Source organism: Lutjanus erythropterus, chromosome 3 (genome assembly GCF_056507025.1).
Source record: "Lutjanus erythropterus isolate fLutEry1 chromosome 3, fLutEry1.hap2, whole genome shotgun sequence".
Lineage (NCBI taxonomy): Eukaryota > Metazoa > Chordata > Actinopteri > Lutjaniformes > Lutjanidae > Lutjanus > Lutjanus erythropterus.
This window is the reverse complement of record NC_139319.1, coordinates 35,336,779-35,359,780: the sequence shown is the minus strand read 5'-3', so window position 1 is coordinate 35,359,780 and position 23,002 is coordinate 35,336,779. Positions and strand designations below refer to the sequence as shown.

General features: G+C 41.6%; 1 protein-coding gene across 1 annotated transcript in view; it reads right to left on the bottom strand.

Annotated features, from left to right (window-relative positions):
- Positions 1-17,109, bottom strand: part of ccdc85al (coiled-coil domain containing 85A, like) — a 29,679-nt gene extending 12,570 nt beyond the window's left edge. Inside the window, exons 1-2 of the mRNA XM_084715933.1 lie at positions 16,411-17,109; positions 13,303-14,395 (exon numbers count right to left, since the gene is read on the bottom strand). Coding sequence (XP_084572059.1) covers positions 13,303-14,395; positions 16,411-16,656 — 1,339 coding nt within the window. The 5' untranslated portion in view covers positions 16,657-17,109. The remainder of the gene's footprint in view (positions 1-13,302; positions 14,396-16,410) is intronic.
- Positions 17,110-23,002: the final 5,893 nt, after the last annotated feature.

The window sequence follows — 23,002 nt, the reverse complement described above, 5'->3', positions numbered from 1 at the left end:
GAAGCGAGCGATGGCAGCAGGTAAGAACAGCAAATAACTTGAAGCTGTGGTTTCTGCAGTTTGACTCGCTGTGAGGCTGAAGTAGACTGTGGAGAGATGAGAGCGTTGAACTCACTGAAGTAGAGCCGGATAATTGCTGCCCTGTGGGCTGATCAAGCCTACAAGGGCTGTGTGTGTGGTTCTGTGTGCGTATGTGTGTGTAGTTATTTTGCCTTTGTGATCTCAGGGACACACACAGACGTACACACATCAAGGAAGCGAATACTCACGGAACCACGTGCAAATTCATGCATGGAGTACAGGATTTTTTGTGTTTTGTACTCATCATGAACATGCTCATTTAGTGCGACAGATAGGCAGCAAAATTTGAAATCTTTGTCCTTAAATCAACCGAACCGAAAAAAAAACAGAATACTGTCAGAAAGATTTATAGAGGCGGTGTTGCTGTCACAACATCAGCTCTTAGCTCTTTTTTTTTTTTTTTTTTGTGCTTTTGTCCTCCGTGTTCAAGCCCCCGCATCATCCCTCCACACTCGTACAAGGGCCCGTGTTGTCAGTCACATCGGTGTGGTGCGCATTCTGCTATGACTCTCAAAGGTAAATTAAATATTTAAGCAGACATTCACAAGATAAACTGCTGTTGTCCTATTTTAACATGTCACCACCCATCACTCCTCAGTGCTGTTTAATAATACAACAAGCTGGGCATACTGTAGTCTGTAGAAGATTGTGGTGAGTGTGTGTGTGTGTGTGTGTGTGTGTGTGTGGCTCAGATGGGTGGGCAGTATTGGTTATTTCACCAGCTGTGAATGATGTCAGATCTCAAGCATCCCAGAATTCTTTGCTGCTTCTTGTAGCGCCAAAGATCTGCATTTAATGACTTCTGTCTTCTCAGCTCCCACATGCCTTTGGACCTTGATGACCCAAGTCCTGAGGCTGGAACTTGTTTACACTTTCTCTCCTCTCCCTGATGAAATCACTAATCCTTTTGTAGCTGTGTCAGCTTAATGTATTGCATCAGATATTTTTTTTAAAAATTGGGGCAGTTTGCTTCAGAACAATCCAATGAAATGTAGAGGTTAGGCAAAAGTTTGTCACATAACGCCAGAGGGATGAGCTGACATCACTGCACACTGGTGTACAGCAGGGTTGGGTACCAAACTCAGTACTTAGGGTACTGACCAGATTGCGTACCCATTTCTGTTAATACAGTCTATGCCAAATTTCAGTACCTGAGCACATCAGGGTGAGAGCTAGAGAAGCAGGTAAAATGACATTAGGAGGTACAGCAATGTTGGGGTTGATGGCGTATATTGTGCAAGGTGAAAAATGTAGTTCAATGAGCAGTTTTACACAAAACTAAACTACAGCAGTTTTTGTCTTGTAAAATTATCTATTATTTGTATGGCGAAAAGCAAAGCTGGCGCGGCCAACACATCTAACCAAACACAAAAAATATCCATAAGCTGAAGAGAACCGTGTTTAATATCCTGAACGTCAACTCCTTAACAGCATCTGCAGCTTGCGTTAGCATGCCTGTAGCTAGTGCCCAAAAAGTTTAACTTTCTCTGGACTGCAAAACTTACAAAAGTGAGTCACCAACAACTTTATCATCATCTTCAGGTGATTAATTGGCTCACTGGATAAGTTGTTGTTGGAGATAAAAAAAAAAGCTTAGATTTTTTTTCTAGTGTCAGCCAACTCTTAATGTGTCCAAAATGATATTTATACATTTGTATAGTAGGTGAAATTTTATTAGAATATCAAAAACCTTACTATGAAAGCTACAGTCATGAAATGCATACAATGAGTGGCTAAATATTGCATTATGTAAGCGCTACAGTAGTAGTAGTAGTTCATTATATGGAATAAAAAGACTGCATCACAATATTAAAAGCAGATATTAAGAGATATCAATATAAAGTTGTATTTGGAAAATCATATCAAAAGAACCTGGAACTTCATCAGCGTACATTTAGAGGAACTGTTCAAAAAAAAGTATCATGGGCGCCCCTATAGCTTAGTCGGTAGGGCGTGCGCACCATGTATTGAGGCTGTTAGTCCTCTGCAGCGGCCGCTGGTTCGAATCCCGCCTGTGGCTCATTTGCTGCATGTCATCCCCTGTCTCTTCACCCCCCTTTCCTGTCATACCTTCAGCTGTCACTGTCAATAAAGGCAAAAATGCCAAAAAAATATAAAAAAAAAAAAAAAAAAAAAAAAAAAAGTATCATATCAACAGAATGACCAACATTTCCAGTTCAAAGTGACCCAAGAATCCTCTCAATTACTTGTTTTACCTGAAGCTAAAGCTCTTACAAAGCCAGATGAAAGAGGTAATTAAATGTACATTTTGCTGTAACAGTAGAGGAAATGAGCCAGTCAGTCTGGAGCAGTGGGGGGTAATGAAATTGATTTCAATATCTCTGAGAGGAAATCTCACAGACCAAAAGACATCTCTGAAAGAGAACTAGTAAGAGATAATGATATAAATATAATGACTGCGGTGCCAATCATTTCCACGTTGGGAGGATCTGCCCATCCATCCGCTGTAATGGGAGCCGCTCACGTGCCTTCATGTCATTCTCATCAGGAAAAACATTAGCCTACATCAAATGCACATAATGCACAATATGGGCAGGAGATAAATTTATGCCTCAGGAAATGGATGGCTACATCCTGCAATGGAGGGATAATAATGTTGTCAGCTGAAGCTGTTTTGACATGTTATGGTTTCGATGTGTTATCTCACTTTATATCCCTGTTCTAACAGATGGTGGGGCTCTAAAAACCATCACAGTGATGGCAGCAGCAGAGCAGCTGACATTGCTGCTTGATCAGTGATACAAATGCACAACGGACAAGCGCCACAGACGGAAAACCGAGCGTTAAAGCAAGAAGGTGCAACTTATTAAAGGAGAAATAACACAATCTTTGGTTAAAAGTTGAATTCACAAGCCTCAAATGTACTGTTTTCTCAGTTCTATGCACTCAGGGATTTTGCCAGCACCACCTTATCCACTACACTGTCCACTTTGCTGCTATAACACTGCAAATGTCCCCATTTTGGGACTAATAAAGGAGTATCTCATGTTATTATCTCATCTTACCTGATCTAGTATAGCCTCTGGTAGCTAATGTTAGCAAAGCTTTATCCCTGTTCAGACATACATACATCAGCGCTGCCTTCATGACACATGCCTTCAAGCTGTACGAGTTTCTCTTCTCTTTCTAGCTCTCTCTTTTTCCTTCTTTCTGTGGACTGTCCTGCTTCAGGTCCCCATGATGGAGTGGAGGGCATATGGTTCAGGTTCCACTTGGTGACACCTGACGTTCTTCAATGTTTTCCTGAATCCACCATCATCATCACCATTCATCATATTACATTATATTTCATATACAGATCTGAACCTCATCTTAGGGTTTCTTTGGTTTTTTTCAAGGGTCTACGGACAGAGGGTGTCATGATTTTGGGTTATATCTGAGGATTTTGTCCTTCAGACGTAGGTTTCTGTTATGTAAATATTTGTAATGGATTTATTCAGAAACCTATGGCACGTGGTATGCCACAGGGAGCGAACAACAGCAGGTTAAAAACTTAATAATATGAAGGAGGGAAAGTGTTCTCAGTCCTCTGACAGGTTGCATCAGTAATGTATTTAAAAAATACTTTGCTATAGAAGCCTTCATTAATGAGCGCAAGGCACACACACCACCTGAACAGTGAATGCCCCCACACATCTTTAACATTATAAATTAAGCAGTAAAATTCTAATGAATGATGAAGAGAATGTGCCAGTAACAAGGGTTTATTTGTTAAAAGAAAGATATCTTTATTTATTTTCCAAAATCATTTTTTTGTTTTGTCCACTCTGGGGAATAGCAGTCAAACTGCTGTTGGGTTGTTTTGATAGGATATCTAAAACATTTTCATACAGCATGTTTTTTATTGTGCACTCAAGGAAATATCAATCAAACTGGTGCTGCTTTGCTCCAGTGGGTCCCAAACGGTGCACAGTGTGGCAAGCGTGCCGTGGGATTTTGTGACAACCACATATTATTATTGCAATAAAAAACTACAGACGAGGATAGGAATCAATTTGTAATTTACTTTATACTATACTTTGTACACACTCATTTCCCAATACAGAAGTAAATTCTATACACCTAACAAAAAAATCCTTTAAAAACCTCCCATCAAAACGAACCATTGACGCAGTTGCTGGATAATGGTAATCATTAAAGTGTGACACATCAAAGGCCCTGATTGATTGACCCCTTACTGTTTTTCCCACCCACATTCCAAGAACGCTGCCTCTGATTGGCTAGCAACTGTTGCCTCCACTTGTAATAGATGCATGATGCATGGATAAGAAGACAGGTGTACCTCGAGATTGCATACATACATTTATTGTTGTTTTGCAGTATCTTTCTGTTTTTGCAAATCAATTCATACTGAATACAACAAACATATTAAGTTGTGTTTATCACTTAATTGGCTCACATGCGCACACATTCTTAATACAGTAAAACATCCATTTATGATCAGTACTGAGTCCATTTTACTCTTGACTGTTCTCGACCTGTGCTGCTACTCCACTGTAGCACTTTAGCATTTTATCATTATGCTGAAACTGACACTTGTGGCCACAGTGGCTGCTGTCCAGCAAAAACTTACTTGGACGTGCTTTGAGTCGTACAGAGGTAAAGAGCTAACCTGAAGATATTAATCTCTGAAACTTGCAGCAGAGCATGCAGCTGTACACGACGCACTCAGCTACATCTGTTCACCTCCCTCCTTCGCTCCCACCTCATCACCTGATCGTCGTCAGACTGCCAGCTCTCAGCGTGACGCCCGGCTGCAGCTGAAGTAAATGTAACATAGCTAAATGTGGTTACTGCTGGTGACTTTGGGACTGACAGAGGTTCCCTCAGGCCCGGCGCTGCCCTCATACATGGCAGCCACTCAACTTCCAGTTAATTACCTGGCCTAGCAAGCTAATTTCCTCTCAGCTCAGTGGGCCGCTCCCCATTGGCACAACGTAAGAGGACAAAGACTGTTCTCCATTCCACTGGGTTTGCGTGTCTACCGGATGACTGGGGCTACTGTGGAACATTTGTCACATACCTCTGGGGTTTGTGCTGGAGCGACACTGGTACACGCCAAGCAGCCTCCTTCATAACTCATCCAGCTATTTAGGAGCTGCTGGTAGGGGGAAATGTTTGGGAGCATCCTTCAACGGTTAACTGCTCGACGTGTTTATAAATAAAGATTGAATTATCTGCATCCCCCCCCCCTTACTTTTGCACAGAAAAACAATAACATTTACATACATCAGAGTCAGAGACAAAATGCTGCACAGGCACACTCATAATATTGTAAACATTCATCTTGGCTGGGTTATATCTGCAGTACATAATCATTCTCCTTGCTTCTCCCTAATTTATAATTTAGCCTGCCAAAAATAATTTTGTTCTCTTGTTGGAGACATTTCACACTCCATTTCCCAATGACGCTACCGTTGTCATGAGCATTTGCCTGGAATTACAGATGTAGAACCCAAAATATAGTGCGCATTGTTTTCAAGTATCACGAGGCAAAGAGACAATGTACAGATCATCTCCGCTCCATCCAGAAGGAGCGAGATTTAAAGAGACGGTGCTGAGGGCGGCTTGATTAAAAATGACAATGATATGCACCAGAGGTAGATAAACAAAATGCCTAATCATGCACTCCTTGGTTAATGGCTGCTCCGATGGCCTATAGGCAAGGGTGTTTGGGATAATTGGTCTCAGGTGTGATTAAAAATTCAAATGCCATGATAGCATTTAAAAGTAACATCTTCCCCTTCGCCGGGCTGCGATAAAGACATCCACCTTGAGAATCGCACGTCTCTGATGGCCTCGATTTTAACTGTCTCTGGAGTTTTTAACTTGCTCTCATTCCTCTACTTGAAATGATAAAGCAAGGAACACCTTCTCAGGTTTAAAATGAAAAATGCTCCCGGTAATAGTTTTCAGTGAGAGAAACTTACTTAACAGACTTATGTGTCTGCACAAAGGGTTCATTCACATTTTACCAGTTACCAGTAGGATATCATGTACTGGTAGCTGGAATTCAGTATCTGTACCCAACAAGAGCCAGTACCCTTTTTTTGGTACTTTGCTCTCTCTGTAATAACAAAAATGTAATTTCAGTTATAATAAATAACTCAAAACTTATCAGTCTCAGCATTATTATTTAGAACATTTTACTCTGAACATTTTGACCACATGATATAAAATCCCTCTCTACCTACTCCCTCCTATCACCAGGACATTTAACACTGTCGGTTTTGTTTTGGAGGAAGTGATATCCTTCCTTGCGTGATGTTTATATCACATCGACACTTCTGTCCATGTTTGATCACTCCCTCTCTTGTGCTCATCCTGAGCACTTTCTCTCACTCTCTCTGCCTGGTTTTCCAGTGGTTAATGCCAGGCTCAAAATCTAACCAACCACTGATTATGTGCTCAGCATTTCACTTCAGTCAAAATCTCAATAAAGGACAGCGGTGTCTGAAAAAGCTTGAGAAAACAGCAAAGTCAGCTGTGGCAGTGCTGTCGGGACATCAAGGCCACTGTGGCCACAGGGTGTATACCATTTAAAGAGGCATAAGCCCAAACTGAGTGAAATTCCTGCCCTGCTTTGAAGTACAGACTTTGGTACCCAACCCTACTGAAAAAGTCATCTACAGCATACGCAACTCCATGCCTCTTTAGCAAGTTGAGCTAGCAATATAAGGTAAAGCTGGGATGGTAACAGTACAGATGAGGCTATCTGGTAATAATACTAATCCATTTGAGTTACAGCAGCCTAATGCTCCCCAAATCCTTTCATGCCAAGCAGCTGTGACAAACATTTGAGTTCCTTCATGCCGCTTAGGCCGTGAGACTTCACAATTTGTCAAGGGGATGCTCTCCATCCATCGCCTTGGCAGACAACAGAACGATAGAGTGGAGTCAGAGGAAGAGGAGAAGATGTCTTGCAGAGAGGAGGACAGAAAGAGAGAGAGGAGGAGGAGGAGGAGGAGAAGAAGAAGGAGAAAACAGCCGGTAATCCACACAAATACTTCCTCAACCCTCTTTGCTCAGCTCAGCCTGGCAAACAGTACATCCTCCGGCCTCCTCCAGAAAGAGGGCTTTGTAATCAGAGTTTTCTCTCTGTCCGACAGCTGGTTGTTCACACTGGCAGCCAATTAGCATGGAGGGAGAGAGAGAGAGACGGCAAGGGGAGGGAGAGGGAGAGAGAGATAGCCCAGCTTTCTCAGTGTTAGTGGAGAGGGAGGACATTATCTGTGGCCAAAGCCTCAGTGATGACTTCCTGTTGCACTGACGGGCAGCAGCACTTCTAAACAACAGCCAGAGGAGCTGTAGAGGCTGAACTGATGCTGCAATTACACAGATTAATAGAATCAATGAGACAGCGGGATGATCTTTGCTAATTCGATCAGATATTTTATGCTCAACGATGGATATTCATGCCGCCAGTGTTTGTCAGCTCTCATTGAATTATAAAATACCATGCATGAATATACAGAGGTTCACCAGACACTTATTGCAAAGATTCATATTTGTTTAACTAACTGTTGTCCAGACAAAGCTTTGGAACTGTATAGGCACATCAGGTCAAAACCAAAATCAAAGATGGAAAAGTGTAAAGAATGGATTAAACAGTGTGTTTATCTGCTCTAACCATAGCTAAAAACATTGGCATGCCCAGCTATCAAGCAGCATTACATTACTTTTTTGCCATTCCAGGCTATGTTATAAAAAACCCTGCTAATGACTGGGACATCCACTGTATTTCCCCACTACACAGTGGGTAGTTCTGGGTGTTAATCAGAGTTTAGGCTAACATTAGCAGCTCTATCCTGCTCTACATTAGATTTGGGGAAATTTTTACATTCCCGCAACCCCAGTCAGTTAGTCGACCTCTCAGTCTTTTCAAATGTAAAAATTAACAATAAAACATCTAAACTCTGTTTCCAATTTAAGTATTTTACTAGTGAGCTAGTGTACAAATGGAATATGCTATAATGAAAGAATCTGATGGAGATAACCAGCGCTAATACAACAATCAGTGCTCCTTTATTTCAGTGTCTTCTGCATGGATCAGTAAACTGGTAATGATGCTGACTTTCTGCTTCACACTGTCTTAGCCTTAGTCTTTCAGCATCACATCATGTATGTATGTAGCCATCAGCAGCATATTTTAGACCTTTTTACCTCATTTTTATTTTGAAAAGACTCAACACAGAGTTTTGAACCAACTCACTGAGTTAGCATTGTTTAGCTAGCTAGCTACAGAGGTGAGAAGTCACAAAGTACAAATACTTCATAATGTACTTAGAGTTTTCAGGCAAGTCAAGACACACTTTACTTTCTACTCCTTCCAATATCTTATCAAGTTAATTACTTTTGTTTTAATGTATCTGAGGAGTATAATTAATATTTTTATTTTGTGTTATTGTGTGCCACCTTCTCATCATCAAAACTGATTTCAGCCTAAATGGATGGGACAATTCTATGTGGGACAAAACACACAAAAAAGATAATTCCTTGGTGTATTCATCAGTGCATATCACACACGCCTATGTGACAAAACAAACATGACATAAGAGACATAACGATGGGAAACAAACAAAAGTTTGTTTAGCTTTGCACAGACAGCCGGTAGAAATGTCCTTCAGAGGGCTACTTCTTACTTCTTCACTTTTTTAAGTCTGTGCTTTTTCACTTTTACTTGAGTAAAAGCTACAGCCAATTAAATCTGCTAAGAACAGTTATCATTTCAGGCAGTAAATCAGTGATCAGTGTTTGCTAGCTTGAAAAGAGACAGAAAAGAGTGTTTCTACTTCTGTGTGAAATCAAGTACTTGTAGTGTCAAAAATAACTAGGAATTTTGAGTGCTAAACATGCTACTGTTATCACTGTAAACTGTGTACATTCAGTGCAATACCAGAAGGTTTGACATATAGCAACAGTAACGAAGGGTAACTTTGCGAACGGTCAGTTGCAAGTGATCGTTTTCCATTGTGTGTGTGTGTGCGTGTATGTGTGAGCATGCATGTGTGTGGCATTCATCGGTATCACAAGGGCAGAGATTCTCCTGCACACTGTAATGTCTTCTTTTTTTTTTTCCTTCAGGCCCCATTTTTCTCCTCCCGATCATCTGAGCAGCTTACACTAATATGCAGAACTTGTGATTGCTAAAGCAGAAAACATGATTAAGTCGCTCCTCTTTTTGAAAAAGACCCTCTGCAGTGCAGAGATCGTACGGGCTTAGCAATCAGTCACCCCTCCAGTCTGGGTCAGGTGACCACAGCGTTCATGGCTGATTATCTTTCCCTAAGAGGGAATGTATCACATGGAAAGACGGACGTATTTGATCTGGATCACAACTGAACTGAAGCCTTCTTTGTTTACTTGTGCTGTCCAGAATCATACACTGAGTCTGAGCTGGCTTTACAGGCCCTTCATTTTATATGGTCAAGACAACATTTATTGTTATTCAAGAACCTGTAAAATTCCAATGTGACATGCAGTTATTTTATCCCTAATTTATACACTTTAGTACTCCCAGAATTCTCTGAATGTTTTTTTAGTTACACCACCTACCACCAGATATTTTCTGGATCATGCACTGTTGAGATGAGAGGGTAATTTTATGCAAGCTTCTATTCCTCTGGCAGCAAACTAAACATCTCTATCAATTTAAAAAGCAAACTAAGAGTGTTTCTAGTCATTTTGGGGGCCGTGTCTTTCTCCCGGCTGTAAACATAACAGACTACGTGTGATAAGCTTCCCAAAAGATGCAAAAGCAGATTGTATTAAAAGGCTGCAGAGGTCAGAGTGTTGTTTTGCTTTCATTTTGGATTTTGTTCGGGAATTTAAATGGCCTGAGGGTCGGAACTGTCGAGTTGCACGTGAACATGAGACACTCATTTGTCTGAATAAAAACCCACACTGCTACACTGACCCTGGATGGGACACTGTGGCGCATCCGCCCAAATCACGCACACACACATGCACGCAAGCACACTCGCAAGTACATAAAAAATGAAATAATACTGTGCAAAGGGCTTAGAGGATAATCCAAGCGAGTGGAGTGTACTACATCGTCACAGGAATTAAATTCCCTCTTCGTCCAAAAAAGGACATGGCAGTAAGGATGGGTCAGTGGATGACACACACGGACACGGCCACAACGCTGCTCTCTTTACTTCTCCTACATCACAAATCTATCAGTTCTCCTTTTTCCCTCATTTTCTAGCGTTTGTGTATTTTTAATCTGTCAGCAACGTTGTAACACAAAAGCAAAATCTTCACCCTCCAGCTAAGTGTTGATTGCATGTCTTGATCTAACTGTAAATATCATGTTGTGACACTTGAAGTTAATGTCCTTGTCAGGTCAGTGGAGGCAGGGCGGCCCTGTGGGGACATGCTCATGATAGAGATACAGCCACCCTGACAGACAACCAGTCATGATATACCAAAATGACCCCACAGCAGCACAAACACACAGGCTTCATGAAGTGTTTATGAACGTGGTTAAAGGCTGTTTGGTGGATGCATTACCCTCCAAGCTAAGTTCACAACAGTTATGCCACAGTTGGCAAACCACCAGACTCGAGGGCCACTGAGTGCCGTGTGCGCTCACAACATTTTCCAATTAAGGATTTGCGAGGCATTAATGTGGCGTGGCCTTTTGCAGACATCATATGGGTTTCAGGTTACATCAAGATTGAAATCTCTTATAGAGCTACAGAGGGTGCAGTGAGCTAAATTAGAAACAGAATGATGATCCAAATCAAAATTGTGTGTCTTTATGATAATCCAGCGCAATCCAGAGAGCATGTTTACTACTAGACTCATTTCTGTGGCTACATTGGCTGTACTGCAATTCTTATAGGGGGACTTCAGTGATTTTTATTTTCATTAAGTTCCGGGGACTCACATAAGAAAGTCAAAATTGATGCAGCATAAGTGGAAATATCCTGTTTTTTATCTGCAGTATGGGTCAAGCCCCAAAGACACTAAATTCCCCACAATGCAACTCGAAATTGGCTTTTTGTTATACCATCTCTGTCATGTTTTTCACTCCAGCTTGGCTTTCTGTCAACATTTTTCTGTCTCTAAACCCAATATGAGATAACCCTGCTGACATCACTATTACATCATCAGGGTTTGTTTCTCAGACAAAGCTGCAGCAGAGCCACACAACATTATGGTACTGTTTTCACAGGCACAATAAGAAGCACTCCACAAAGCCAGTAATCTGATCTTTGTGTGTAAAATCTGTGGATAGTTTGCCTTATTTGAAGTGGGGTTCTTTATAGAAGCATGGAGGGGCACCAGCACAGAAGCATAACAAGCTACTGCTGTGGACACGGTCAGCAATGCAAGGTATTTTAACCTCTTAATAAAGGTCCACCTACAAAAATAAATATCAGTTTAAGTGAATATTTTCACCGCTTTACTGTGCCATCAGACACCCTTTTCTGATGAGAAACCAAGCTAAAAATCGCTTTCGCCAAACCAACCAAACTCTATCTGCAAAATCAGTCATTTTACTTCACAGAACACAGAAGTTTGCTAGTCTACCGCTGCCTTAATCTGTTAGTTTGTTTGTGTTATCGTGTGACTTCAGTGAATCCGTACTGTCCTTTTAAAATACCACAATCAACAAACTAAGAGATCAAGGCAGAAGTAGCCCAGCATCTCCCATGTTCTGCAAGATACAATTACTGATTTTGCCTATGGAGTTTGGTAGATTTGGAGAGAACGATATTTGGCTTGTGTAACTGCATCTTACCAGTCCAAATAATCAATTGGCATAAATGACTCACCATTCAGTAACAATAGCTCATAATGTCACATACCTATCAACATGACTTGATGAGAGATAACTGGAATCCTTCCTCTTAGTGTTGGATTTACTCCGCTCTGTTTACACTAGTCCTGTTTCTCTTGTAATTTTAGCCTCATATTGCAAAGTCAGGCAGATATTTCACCTTGAGGAATTTGTCCTTTAGCTTCTGCCAGCTCTGTGCCACTCAGCACTTTTTTCCCTCGGACTCCAGAAATCATTATCAGCCACTGTGGGGTATTTAAACAGCAGCCAAGTTGGTACTTTGATATTCCTCCTTCTCTCTGACATCCTTAGCTCCCACTGATCTCAACGAGATAGGCATTACTGCAGCAAAGGTCTGAGGGTAATTCATCGTCTGAGAGGTGCATGTGTGTGCCTTTTTGTGTGCCAACAGTCAGAAATCTGAGCATGGTTCATTTGAGCTGAATCTGTTCAACTTAGATACAGGACATGTAAAATAAATATTTCTGAACCCTTTATTTTCTCTCTCTCATGCACTGAGCCAACCCACATTCCTCTCGAGATGCCAGAAAAATCAATAGTGCTGTAAATTTTGCAACAGTCAGAATGGAGAGGAGTATCTCCATTTTCTCAATCAAATAAGTGCATTGCTATGGCACATCACACAGCTACGCCCATTTTCAAATTTTTTACAGTTTTTACAGAGAAAAAAAGTCCTTCAGATAGAAAACAATAAATTAGCAAAATCTTGAGAGGTGATGAGAGTTGTTCCTCTGTGTAACATTATAGGTACTCGCCTTTGTGTGTGTTTGTGTGGCATGTGTTCACGTGAATTTGTACATCCTTGTGTCCAAAAGATATTGAGCCGTCTCATCCACTAAAGGACCAGTGAGTAGGATTTTAGTGGCATAGTGAGCTTGCAGATTGCGAATGCCTCGCCTGATTCTCCTTTCTTCTCAAGAAGAAAGAACCTACGGTGGCGTTTTGTTTGGTGTTTGGTTTGTCACTTCTGGGCTATATTCTGGGAAATATGGCAGCTGTGTTGCACATTAACGCATTAAAAGAGCACTTCTCATTGAACATGCTCGTGCTTTTGGTGAACAGTGAACTGAACAGGTCAGTTAGCAACTAACGAACATTAGAATTGTTAATTACTGAGAAAGTTAACAGTGCTCATGTCCTCAATTGATAATAAAAAAGTGTGATGACATACACTGATGAAAACTTAGTTTTGAACATTATATTCTGCCAGTAAGTATCCGTAAATTTTATACGCTAGAACTTTAATAGGTTGTGTATGTGGGAAAGAGACAATTTCAGTATTTTTGGCCTTTTTAGGGGGGATTGATGTTGATTAAAGATAAAACAACAGGATGATCACATCACATGCACTCACACTGAGACATTACCATGCATACTCACAAGCTTACCATTCATGCCATTGTAGATGCTCCGATGATGTGGTGACAGCTCGTCTCCAGGAGGCCTCCTCTGCCCCTCTCTCACAGGGCTGCCAAACTTCACGTGATCGGGGCTCATACTGTACTGGTGCCTATGAGTTTCGGGGCTTCCCCCCTGGACCACGCAGCCCTTTTCGTGGTGCTCGGTGGTCCCTGAATGTATCATCCGGGGCTCAGGGCTCCCAGTACTGCTAATGCTGCTCCTGTGGTGCCTCTGATAGAGCTCCCCGCTGCCTCCCTGACCCAGGAAGTGCTGCCTCTGGCCCAGGAGGAGATCAGAGCTGTGGTGTTTGGGGTGCTGCTCCGGACTGCGTCGGCCCACGTTTCTCCCGTATTTTTCCGGGCTGAGGCCCCGCATGACCCGACTGTGATCAGGCACAGATATGGAGCCGCAGCGGGGCCGGCACAGCTGGGGCAGGGTGTACGGGTACTCCAGGCTGGTACTCCGGTGGCGCCCAGCAGGATGCTCCGGGCTGGACACCTCCCTGTCTCCTCCAGTCACACTGCCTATTCCACTGATGCTGCTACACCTGGGTTTGTGCACAAGCTCAGGACTCCCCTTTTCCCCACCGCTACCCACTCCACCCACCCCTGGAGCCAGGTGGGGCTGCTTATGGTGCGGGTGATCGGAGCTGTCAGCGCTCCCTGCGCTGGAGGTGCTGCTCCCATCCCCCACGTCTCTCATCAGGAGCCCATGCCCAGGAACCAGCAGCAAACTGTTCTGGCTGTCTATGGAGTTACGGCACCCTCCCATCCCCACACTCCCTCCCCCTCCACTTCCTCCGCCACCACCTCCTCCACCTACCACGCCCTTCTCCTCGTCCAGCAGCAGGCAGAGCTCCTTTAGCTCCAGGTTCTCCCGGATCACCTCCTCCTGTCGAAGCTCCAGCTCCTTGAGTTTCTGGAGGTACAGGGTCACCTCTTTGCGCATGATGCTGGCGCTGTAACGCCCCAAACGCTGCCACTCCCTGGATACACGCTTGCCTTTCTGGCGGTCGTCGTCCAGGAAGCAGCACAGGTCCCGCAGCTCACGGTTGTCCTCCTGCAGCTTCTGATTGATGTCCTGAAAGGAAGAGGAGGAAATAACAAGAGGAAAAGAGTGTAAACTGAGGCCTAGCATCATAAAATAAGACAATAATGATCTCGACAGAAAGAAAACAAATGTGCTTTTGATTTGTTGCAAAATAGTTTGTCTTCTGTTCATTTAGAACGCTGCAACCATTGTCCAATTTCAATCCATTTCATTGCTCTTTTAGATATCACTTGAATGCTGTATGCAGTCATAATGAGATGAAATCCTAATCCTCTCTGCCTTTCCCATAAAAGCACTGACTCACTGCATAGTAGCATTCGATGTGAAGTACATAATGAAGATTAGGATGCTCTGTAGGACATTGAGAGGCCACACACACAGAAATAAGACCAGGTTGGGGCAGAGAAATCCTACGCCCCAAACACTTTACACCTAGCAGCGTTTACTTAAACATTCCCTTCATCACTTCCTCCAAGCAGTCTCTCTTTTTCTCCCCTATTTCTCCTCCCTCTCCAGCTCTCTCCCTTTCTTACCCTCCAGCTCTTTCCTGTGTAATTAGGCAGCCTGCATGGGTGGAGAGGTGACAAGGTCTCCAAGTGAGGCAAATGATCCCCATGTGCTTCATCTGAGGCTACCTCAGGCTGGGTCTCAGCTTTAACTGTAAACATTGTGGACACTGTGTCATACTCCTCTTATTAGTGGTGCAGAAAATGAAGGCAGTGGGTAAAGGTTACTTGCATACTTTGAAAGTAAATGCCACGCTCTTCCAAAGGCAAATTGTAGCTACTGCACATACCGTGGGTTCATGAGCAGGATTTTTTCTAGGAATGTGAGGTGTGTGTATCTAAGACACAGAGGGAGAGATCTGGACGCCAGATTTGAGCACTGGCATATGAACAGAGCAGACGTGTCCTCCTCTTCAGTATTAGGAGGATGGATTTATACCTCGTTGGCATGTACTGTAGGGGAGAGCAAGGATGAAAGTATACGTTTTTTTGGATTTCCGTCTTTGCACAGAGGTACATTTCTTTAGACTAACCATATGTATGACCATCACTGTAAAGCATGATCAACTCTTACAGACTGTACCTCAAATAAAACAGCCTGACATACTCTAGCACTGATTGGTGAGACATCTGTTTGTCTTCCTCATCCTAATCCTGGGCATTCCCTGCAAATACAATAATAAAATAAATACATATCATTAATAATAACAGGACGAAAATAACACCATGTTACTTTCCTGTCTCCGTCAATTTGGTTAACTACTTGGGTAAGTTTAGCCAACAAAAAGACTTGGTTAGGTTTAGTTTGACTTGGTTTGGTTTGTCTCTGCCATGCAGGTGCATCGGCTATTTACGCCCTGGGTGCAAACAGCATTGTTGGCATTGTTGGCTATTACACCCAGGTGTAAATAGCCACATTCGCCATTCCACCCCAGGTGCAAATAGCATCTGCTTAAATGAAATCTTCCCTGATACTTAGCCCATGGGTAGGTGTGTAACAGATGATATACACACAGAATCTCCAACAAATAAACATTTTTTTCCTACAGTAACGCTGACAAAAACTTATCGCATTTGGCTGATGTGGACACAATGATGGCAAAAGAAAAGGTCCATGTTGCCACCTGCCCTTACACTTTTGTCCCTGCTCTCCCCTACTTTTACTTGCTTTTACTGTGTTTTTTCAGCTGAACTGTAGAGATAGATTTTGTCACTGATTTAGGTCACACATTTCCCTTCCCTTGTTAATCAAACTCTTGTTGATTTTAAAATCATTAATTTCCCTCCTTCCCAGTTGAAGTTATATGAAAACTATAGGTTTGCCTTAGGTCAAGCATCCCCGCAAAGCCTCTGAACACACAAGTTCTGCACTCATCCACATCAGGTTGTGATACAGGCCTACACAATGGCACACTGAACTTCAGTGATACCATCTCACACCATGTTTGCAGAGCGGAACATCCCTCCTGCCATGCGCGCACTCAGGTGCGCTCCAAACCTATGATCTCATCCTTCACCGACGTACGCGCGCCCCCTCACCTTCAGCCCCCTGATCTCGTTCAGATGCAGCTGGAGGCTGCGATTGACCTCCCGGATCAGATTCCCGTGATCCAGAATCACGCTCATCTTGTCGGCCTCGGAGCGCCTCAGCCGCCTCACCAGGTCCTCCTTGGTCCACTTGAGCAGCTCCTCGTCGGTCAGGCCGGAGATGTCCTCCGCCGGACTTTCGGTCTTCGCTATCGACAGCTGGAGCTGGGGCTGGGGCGGCGGAGTCGCTTTCTCCATTGGCACGGCAGCTCCTCCGGCTCCGACAAAGCGCAGAAAATAGTCAGAGGCTCGCCGGCGACCCCTGCTCGCATCCGCTCCCCGGTCGACTGAAGGTGTTAAACGGTTACCGGCAGAAAGTCAGTCGCATAGTTTGGCCTTTTCTGTTGCTCCCGACTCCTCCACTCTCTGCCAGAGCAACAGCTGACGATGCCGGCTGAGTGCGATACACCGGAGAAGATGCTCTGCTGTCTGATCACTGCAACATCCTCACAGCCGGGGAGCTACTGTAGACAGGAAACCGGCTTACAGCGAGACTTATCGGCTCGGTTTAGCATCCAAATTCGGTCCCAAACGCGGTCAAAGTGAGGAGAGGTCCGGCGGACAGTCGGTGCGCACACCTGCCGCCTGTAGGTCCAGCACTGCCAGAGAGAGGAGAGAGGAGAGAGTCGCTGTGCACGGCTCCAAGCTCCCCCCTCTCTCTCTCTCTCTCCCTGTCTTTAGCTCTCTCCCTCCAGGGGTTTGCGCTTCACCAAAAAATATAGTTTGGCTACAGCGCCACCTAATGTTCAGAGAGAGCCTAAACAAGCTGCCTGAAATGAAAGCTCTTCTGGCAGACATGGGCAGCATTTCAGGTGGGGTATTTAAATACTTTATGATATGGTATATTTTATCATTTGTATTTAACTGGGCAGAAAATAAAGCTGTAATTTTTGACAAAATACTTAAAGGAACAGTTCATCCCCAAAATCAAAAAACACATGATTTTCCTCAAATCTGTGGTGCTATTTATCTATATAGATTTTTTTTTGGCGTGAGTTGCAGAGTTTTGGAGATATCTGTTGGAAAGATATCTGCCTTCTCTCAAATATAATGTGGGATTGTTGTGCTTAAAGCTGAAAAAAAAAATACATCTGAAAACTTCAACAGCAATGGCTCTTTACAGAAATCACGACTCAGTTGCCCAGAATAAATAGTTGTGAGTAGTTTCATGAAAGAACTGTTTTATTTCCGCAGTAGAATCTACTAGAACTATTTTCTCTCTAATAGAAAAAAAAAACATCCCCACAAGAAAATGTTCTCAACACACACAACAGATGGATAAATAGCACAACAGCCTGGGGGGAAAATATGTATTTTTGATTTTGGGGTGAACTGTCCTTTCAATATAAAAGCTTGTATTTGCACAATGAATTTTCACATTGTGTTGATTTTGAAGACTCCTTTGGACATGAGAAGTAATGTTTAGACCACAATAACCACAAATTATGATGTCAAAAACAAAATTCAGGAAATAAAAATCTACTCCTGATTCTTTTTAACTGGCTAATGCACAGCTCTCTGTAGGCTTGTTTCATCTGATTTCAAGGAGAATCCCAGGTGGCAGACGTTAAGAATAATTACAGAAATAGCCAATATTTTCTAGACAGTTTAAAACTCCTTAAAAAAATAAATTGTTTAAATACGACACATTTTATCCCCAGGTTTAAACTGTAAAAAGAAAACTGTTAAAAAAAAAAAAAAACCTTTGACCTCTGACCTGACCTTACACTGTTGCCGTCATAATTATCATGGCCACTAGAGGTCGCTACCTAACACAAGCATAAATACAATAAGCTTCTTGCACATATGACCAATACGTTTTTGTGGTGAGAACGTGCTAAAACTACCCAGCATGCACCCCTGAGTTTATAGTTTCCCACCTCCAACATATTCTGATTTGCCACTTCAAATCAGTGGTGTGGGAAATTAGTGAGATCATCTATTCAGTGCAGGAGGAGTGAAGGTCAATCAGTTTTTATAAATAGTATTTTTGTATTTTTACATTATAAATTGCTTTGTTTGCAAATACATTTTCCATAGCAGCATTTTGTATTTCATTTAAATACATTTGATGACACTGTGTTTGTGTCCATCTCTGGTTGAAATGTGTTGACATGGTAACACATCACAGCAGAAAATATATACTGTGGGAGTAAGTATTCAGAGCTTTTACTTTAGTAAAAGTAGTAATGGCGCTGTATTACAATTACAAGTAAAAGTTCCAGATTCAAAATCTGACTTACAAAAGTATGAGTGGCCTTATCAAACTCTACTTTAAGTACAAAAGTAAAAATAGTGTCACTATGCAGAGTGGCTCATTCCAGAATCACACATATTGAATACAATAATTAGTGATAAAGTTGCTGCTGGTAAAAATGGGGCTAATTGTGCTGGGTATCATAATATATCACAATTTATTAGCTGATATTGCTTTGTGTTATTAATCTAAATCTGCAAGGTCACTAATAATCAAACTGGTTAAATAAATGTGGTTTTGTAAAAAGTGCAGTATTTTTCTCTTAAATGTAGTGGAGTAGAAGTTTTAAGTATAGCATAGCATAAATTGGAAATACTGAAATCAAGTAGTAGTGCCTAGAATTTTTTTTTACTTTAAGTGCAGTACTTGGGTAAATCTACTTAGTTACATCCTGCCGCTGCAGACATCTGCATAAGAATAATAAAACTTTGTCACAGCAGCCAACTTGATATGAAACAGTAGAGTAAACACATGTGTCACTGTTGACAGTTATACTAATTAAGGTTCTGTTCCATTCAGGTCAGAGTCCTGCAGATTCACATGTTGGCTCACTGGAAAGACAACAAATGGAATGAGACCTTAATTAGTGTCACTGGTAACACTTGTGTTTACCCTGCTATGTCATGTTGATGTGCCATTCAAAGGGTCTATTCAGGCAACTTTATTTGCGTTAAAAAAAAAATTCAACAGCTAAACAATTTGTTCTCACTTAGTTAAAATAAATAGTTAAAAATCTGTTTTGTCCTCCTATAACCTTTACTTCAGGTCTATATCTGCACACACATAGGTCAAATGTCCCAGTATATGAGCCTATCCTTGAACGCAGTGTGACATGAGCAGCAGTTGGCTACAGTTTGACTTTCCAGCATCATAGACAGCTGCTAATAGGGAGCAACAGTGACCTTGACATATTAAACAGTATCAAACTTTGTTGATAAGTGACATATCAATCACTGCTATTTCAAAAGGGATGTTATTACTGTGTGCTGCAGTGAGCACTAACTGGTAAGGCTGGCTTCTCCTCAGTCACCATCTGGTTCATCTGGAGAAATCAAGCAGCCTTCAAGTTGTGGGTTTGAATCTGGTGGCCAAAATACTGTTAATTTAGCAACAGACTGCAACTGCAAATCGCAGTCCATCAGTATTTCATAAGATGATCATATGAAAGTGTGAGTGGATGGATGGATGGATGGATGGATGGATGGATGGATGGATGGATGGATGGATGGATAATGAGTTTTGTAGCCTAAGTAAAAGTAGACCAAGAGCATTGAAGCTTAAATATTAATTATCAGGACCAGCTTCATTGACCAAGTAGAGTGTGTGTACATTAGGCTACAAGAAATGTGACTTCTGACGGTGACTTTTTTAATGTGTAAGTGTATATATGAATATTAAAAGCAACAGTGACTAACAACATACAAGTCTATAAATTAGATATGTAATTGTTTGTAGTATTTTGATAGTATTGTGTTTTTTATTACTTTATTAATTTTCAAAGATTTCAGACATTTCTTCACGTACTACTAGAGAGAGTGTGTGAGTGAGGGGTTTACGTACCACAGTATGAGAACAGAGGCTCTAGGACTTTGCTATTCAGCCATAAAAGAGGAATAAACTCCAACAGGTGCTACAGGACACTTCTGGTAACACAGAGAGAAAAAAGAAACATAATTATTGATAACTGCAATTAAGTTCCATTCAATTCTACTGACTACTGACAATATTCAAATACTTGTAAGTATAAAAAAGTTGGGTTTCAACATTAAACTCTAAATTATAGGGGAGTAGAAGCACAATGTAGCATACGATGGAAATATTAAAACTTAAAAAGTACCTTACAATTATTGGTCTGCTTAGTTGAGTGAAGGCAAAGTGTGGTTCATACAGCTGAACATACAGTAAGTGGTGCTCTCACACAAAACATGCTTTATAAGAGGTTATACCTCTGGGGGCTCATCCTAGATTAGGATCAGGATATTTACACAGAAATATCATATTTACACAAGAGGTGAGTGTAATTAAGTATTATATAATAATATATATATTTATACAGAAATAGACTGTCCTTTAGGCAGGGTTCATTACCCATCATTTGATTAGGCTACATGACTGATGAAAGGTCATACTTTAAGTTTGTATTACTTATAAGGCAGTAACTAAACAGTGAGATAGAAAAGACTGACAGTATAAGCATACATGTTTTGTGCATTTGTTAATGCAAGACAGTAGACGGACTAAATGTGGAAAAGCTGAGACAATGAAGTTGCACCTTTTCTTAAGACATCTCAGGCTTTTCAACATCTATTTTGTAAATGTATGGTTCATTAATTGTGAAGTTGTTCACAATGTAGGGGGAGACCAGGGGCAATTGTAACAGGGGGCAGGTGTAACACTCAATTCCTCCAATCAAACCGCAAATGTAAACTTACATCATTTTTTTTCTCTAGGTTATTGTTTAAAATTTAACGTCAACAACCTGTGCTAATGTAGGTTTTTTTGGCTAGCACACAAGATTTTATTATTGCAGCAAGCTTTGGGGCAATTGACCTGACCTAAGTCCCATGCACCTGGGCTCCGGTGACAACTGAGCAAGCTTGGCATCTCAGTCAGCTTTTTCCTTTTCCTGTTTCTGGTACTTAAATATCCTATGTGTTAGGCTTGTCTGTGTAAGAAAAACAAAATTGTCAAAATAGTCAAAAGACATTGCTGCTGGACCTGTAAAAACAAGATATATTCACATATCAAATTAGGAAATGCTAGAGAAATGCTAGCTAACTAGGTAGCTAATCTATGCCAATCGGCTACAGTTAGCACCAACTATAACACTTTGTTACAACTGAATGAATTTCACCTGCTTCCCAGGGGAGGAATGAGGCAACTCCAGATACCCAGGCTCCAGAGGGAGACCCAAGATGATCTGATTAAACTTTCAAGGCCAAAGGCCATGGCTGCCTCCTCAGGAGGCTCCCTCAGGCTGTGGTGCAGCTCCAAGAAGGCCCCACCACCATGTCTGAAACCTGTGAAAAAAAAAAGATCAAAATTGAAAGTGTCCTTCAAAACACTCCAAGGGACACTACAAGGTTTACATAGAATTAAAATGCCTTTATTTTACATGTAAAAAAGAGTTAAAAATGAGTAATGTGTATCGCCTAACACAGGTCTTCATCGGAGTCAACCAGAAATTACTCCTTACTCCTGCATTTTTGATATTTTACCTTTCACCTTAAGAATAATTCTCAGACCTTGTTGTGAGCAGTTTCATGCAGGAACTATTTTCTTTCTGCTGTAGAATCTAGTGGAAATACTAGTACTAGTAGAAGTACAGAGTATTCTTCTCAAAAACTACTCATTAGTTACTTTTTAACCAGATTCTCCAAATTGTCAGTCTACATTACTCCCAGCTCCTGCTCTGCTCTGATCAGAGGTCACAGTTAGTCACCTCCCCAAACCTGTGTCTGCTGCAGTTTGTTTTCATCTATATGTCATGGTTTTCAGACAGCAAACCATGTCTGAAAACCATGCAGGTGAAAGGTCTGGATATCAATTCAAGTCCTAGTCTACTCAGTACATAATTAACTCTTAATTACAATAATTAAGTCTCATCATTTTACAAAATCACAATGATGTAGCCTACTGATTGACAGCAAAATATTTAATTGCACTGATTGAGTGCACTCAGAATGCAGATCTCTGCCAGGCAACTTTATTTTTTATGTAAATGCTTTTTATTTTGTAATTTACCGACATTAAATGTAAGTACATTTACTCTCCAGCATGTGTGAAATTTTGTTATAATTTGTATTTGAATTATTGAGTTATGGCCAAAATGTGGTTTGTGAGGTCACAGTGTCGCACTGTCAGCCGCCACTGAGCCCTAAACATGTTTTTCAGGGTTTTTCAAGAATTCTGAATCACAGAGGTCCTACAGTCATGAATGTGCACAAAAAGGCTGACTGGTCCAGTATTTGAGATAAGTTGTGGACAAGCTTCAGGTGATCACACACACACACAAACAAGCAATCACTTATGCCTGATGGGGAAAATTAGGATCTTTTGCAAAGTTTCAATTCTGTTCAGTTTAGTTTAGTTCTGCCCCTGCAAATGTAGGGGAGCATGATGGATGGTTTAAGTTAGGAAGAATATTTAACCACTTATACGGTAAATGTGTTTGCTAATTGTTCTTTTCCTCTGTTGTATTTTAGTGTTATTCAGTAAGACTGCCTTAGAATCCAAAGGACCACTGACCCCTGGCACCTTGGTGCAAAAAAGGAAATTGGCTCCCTT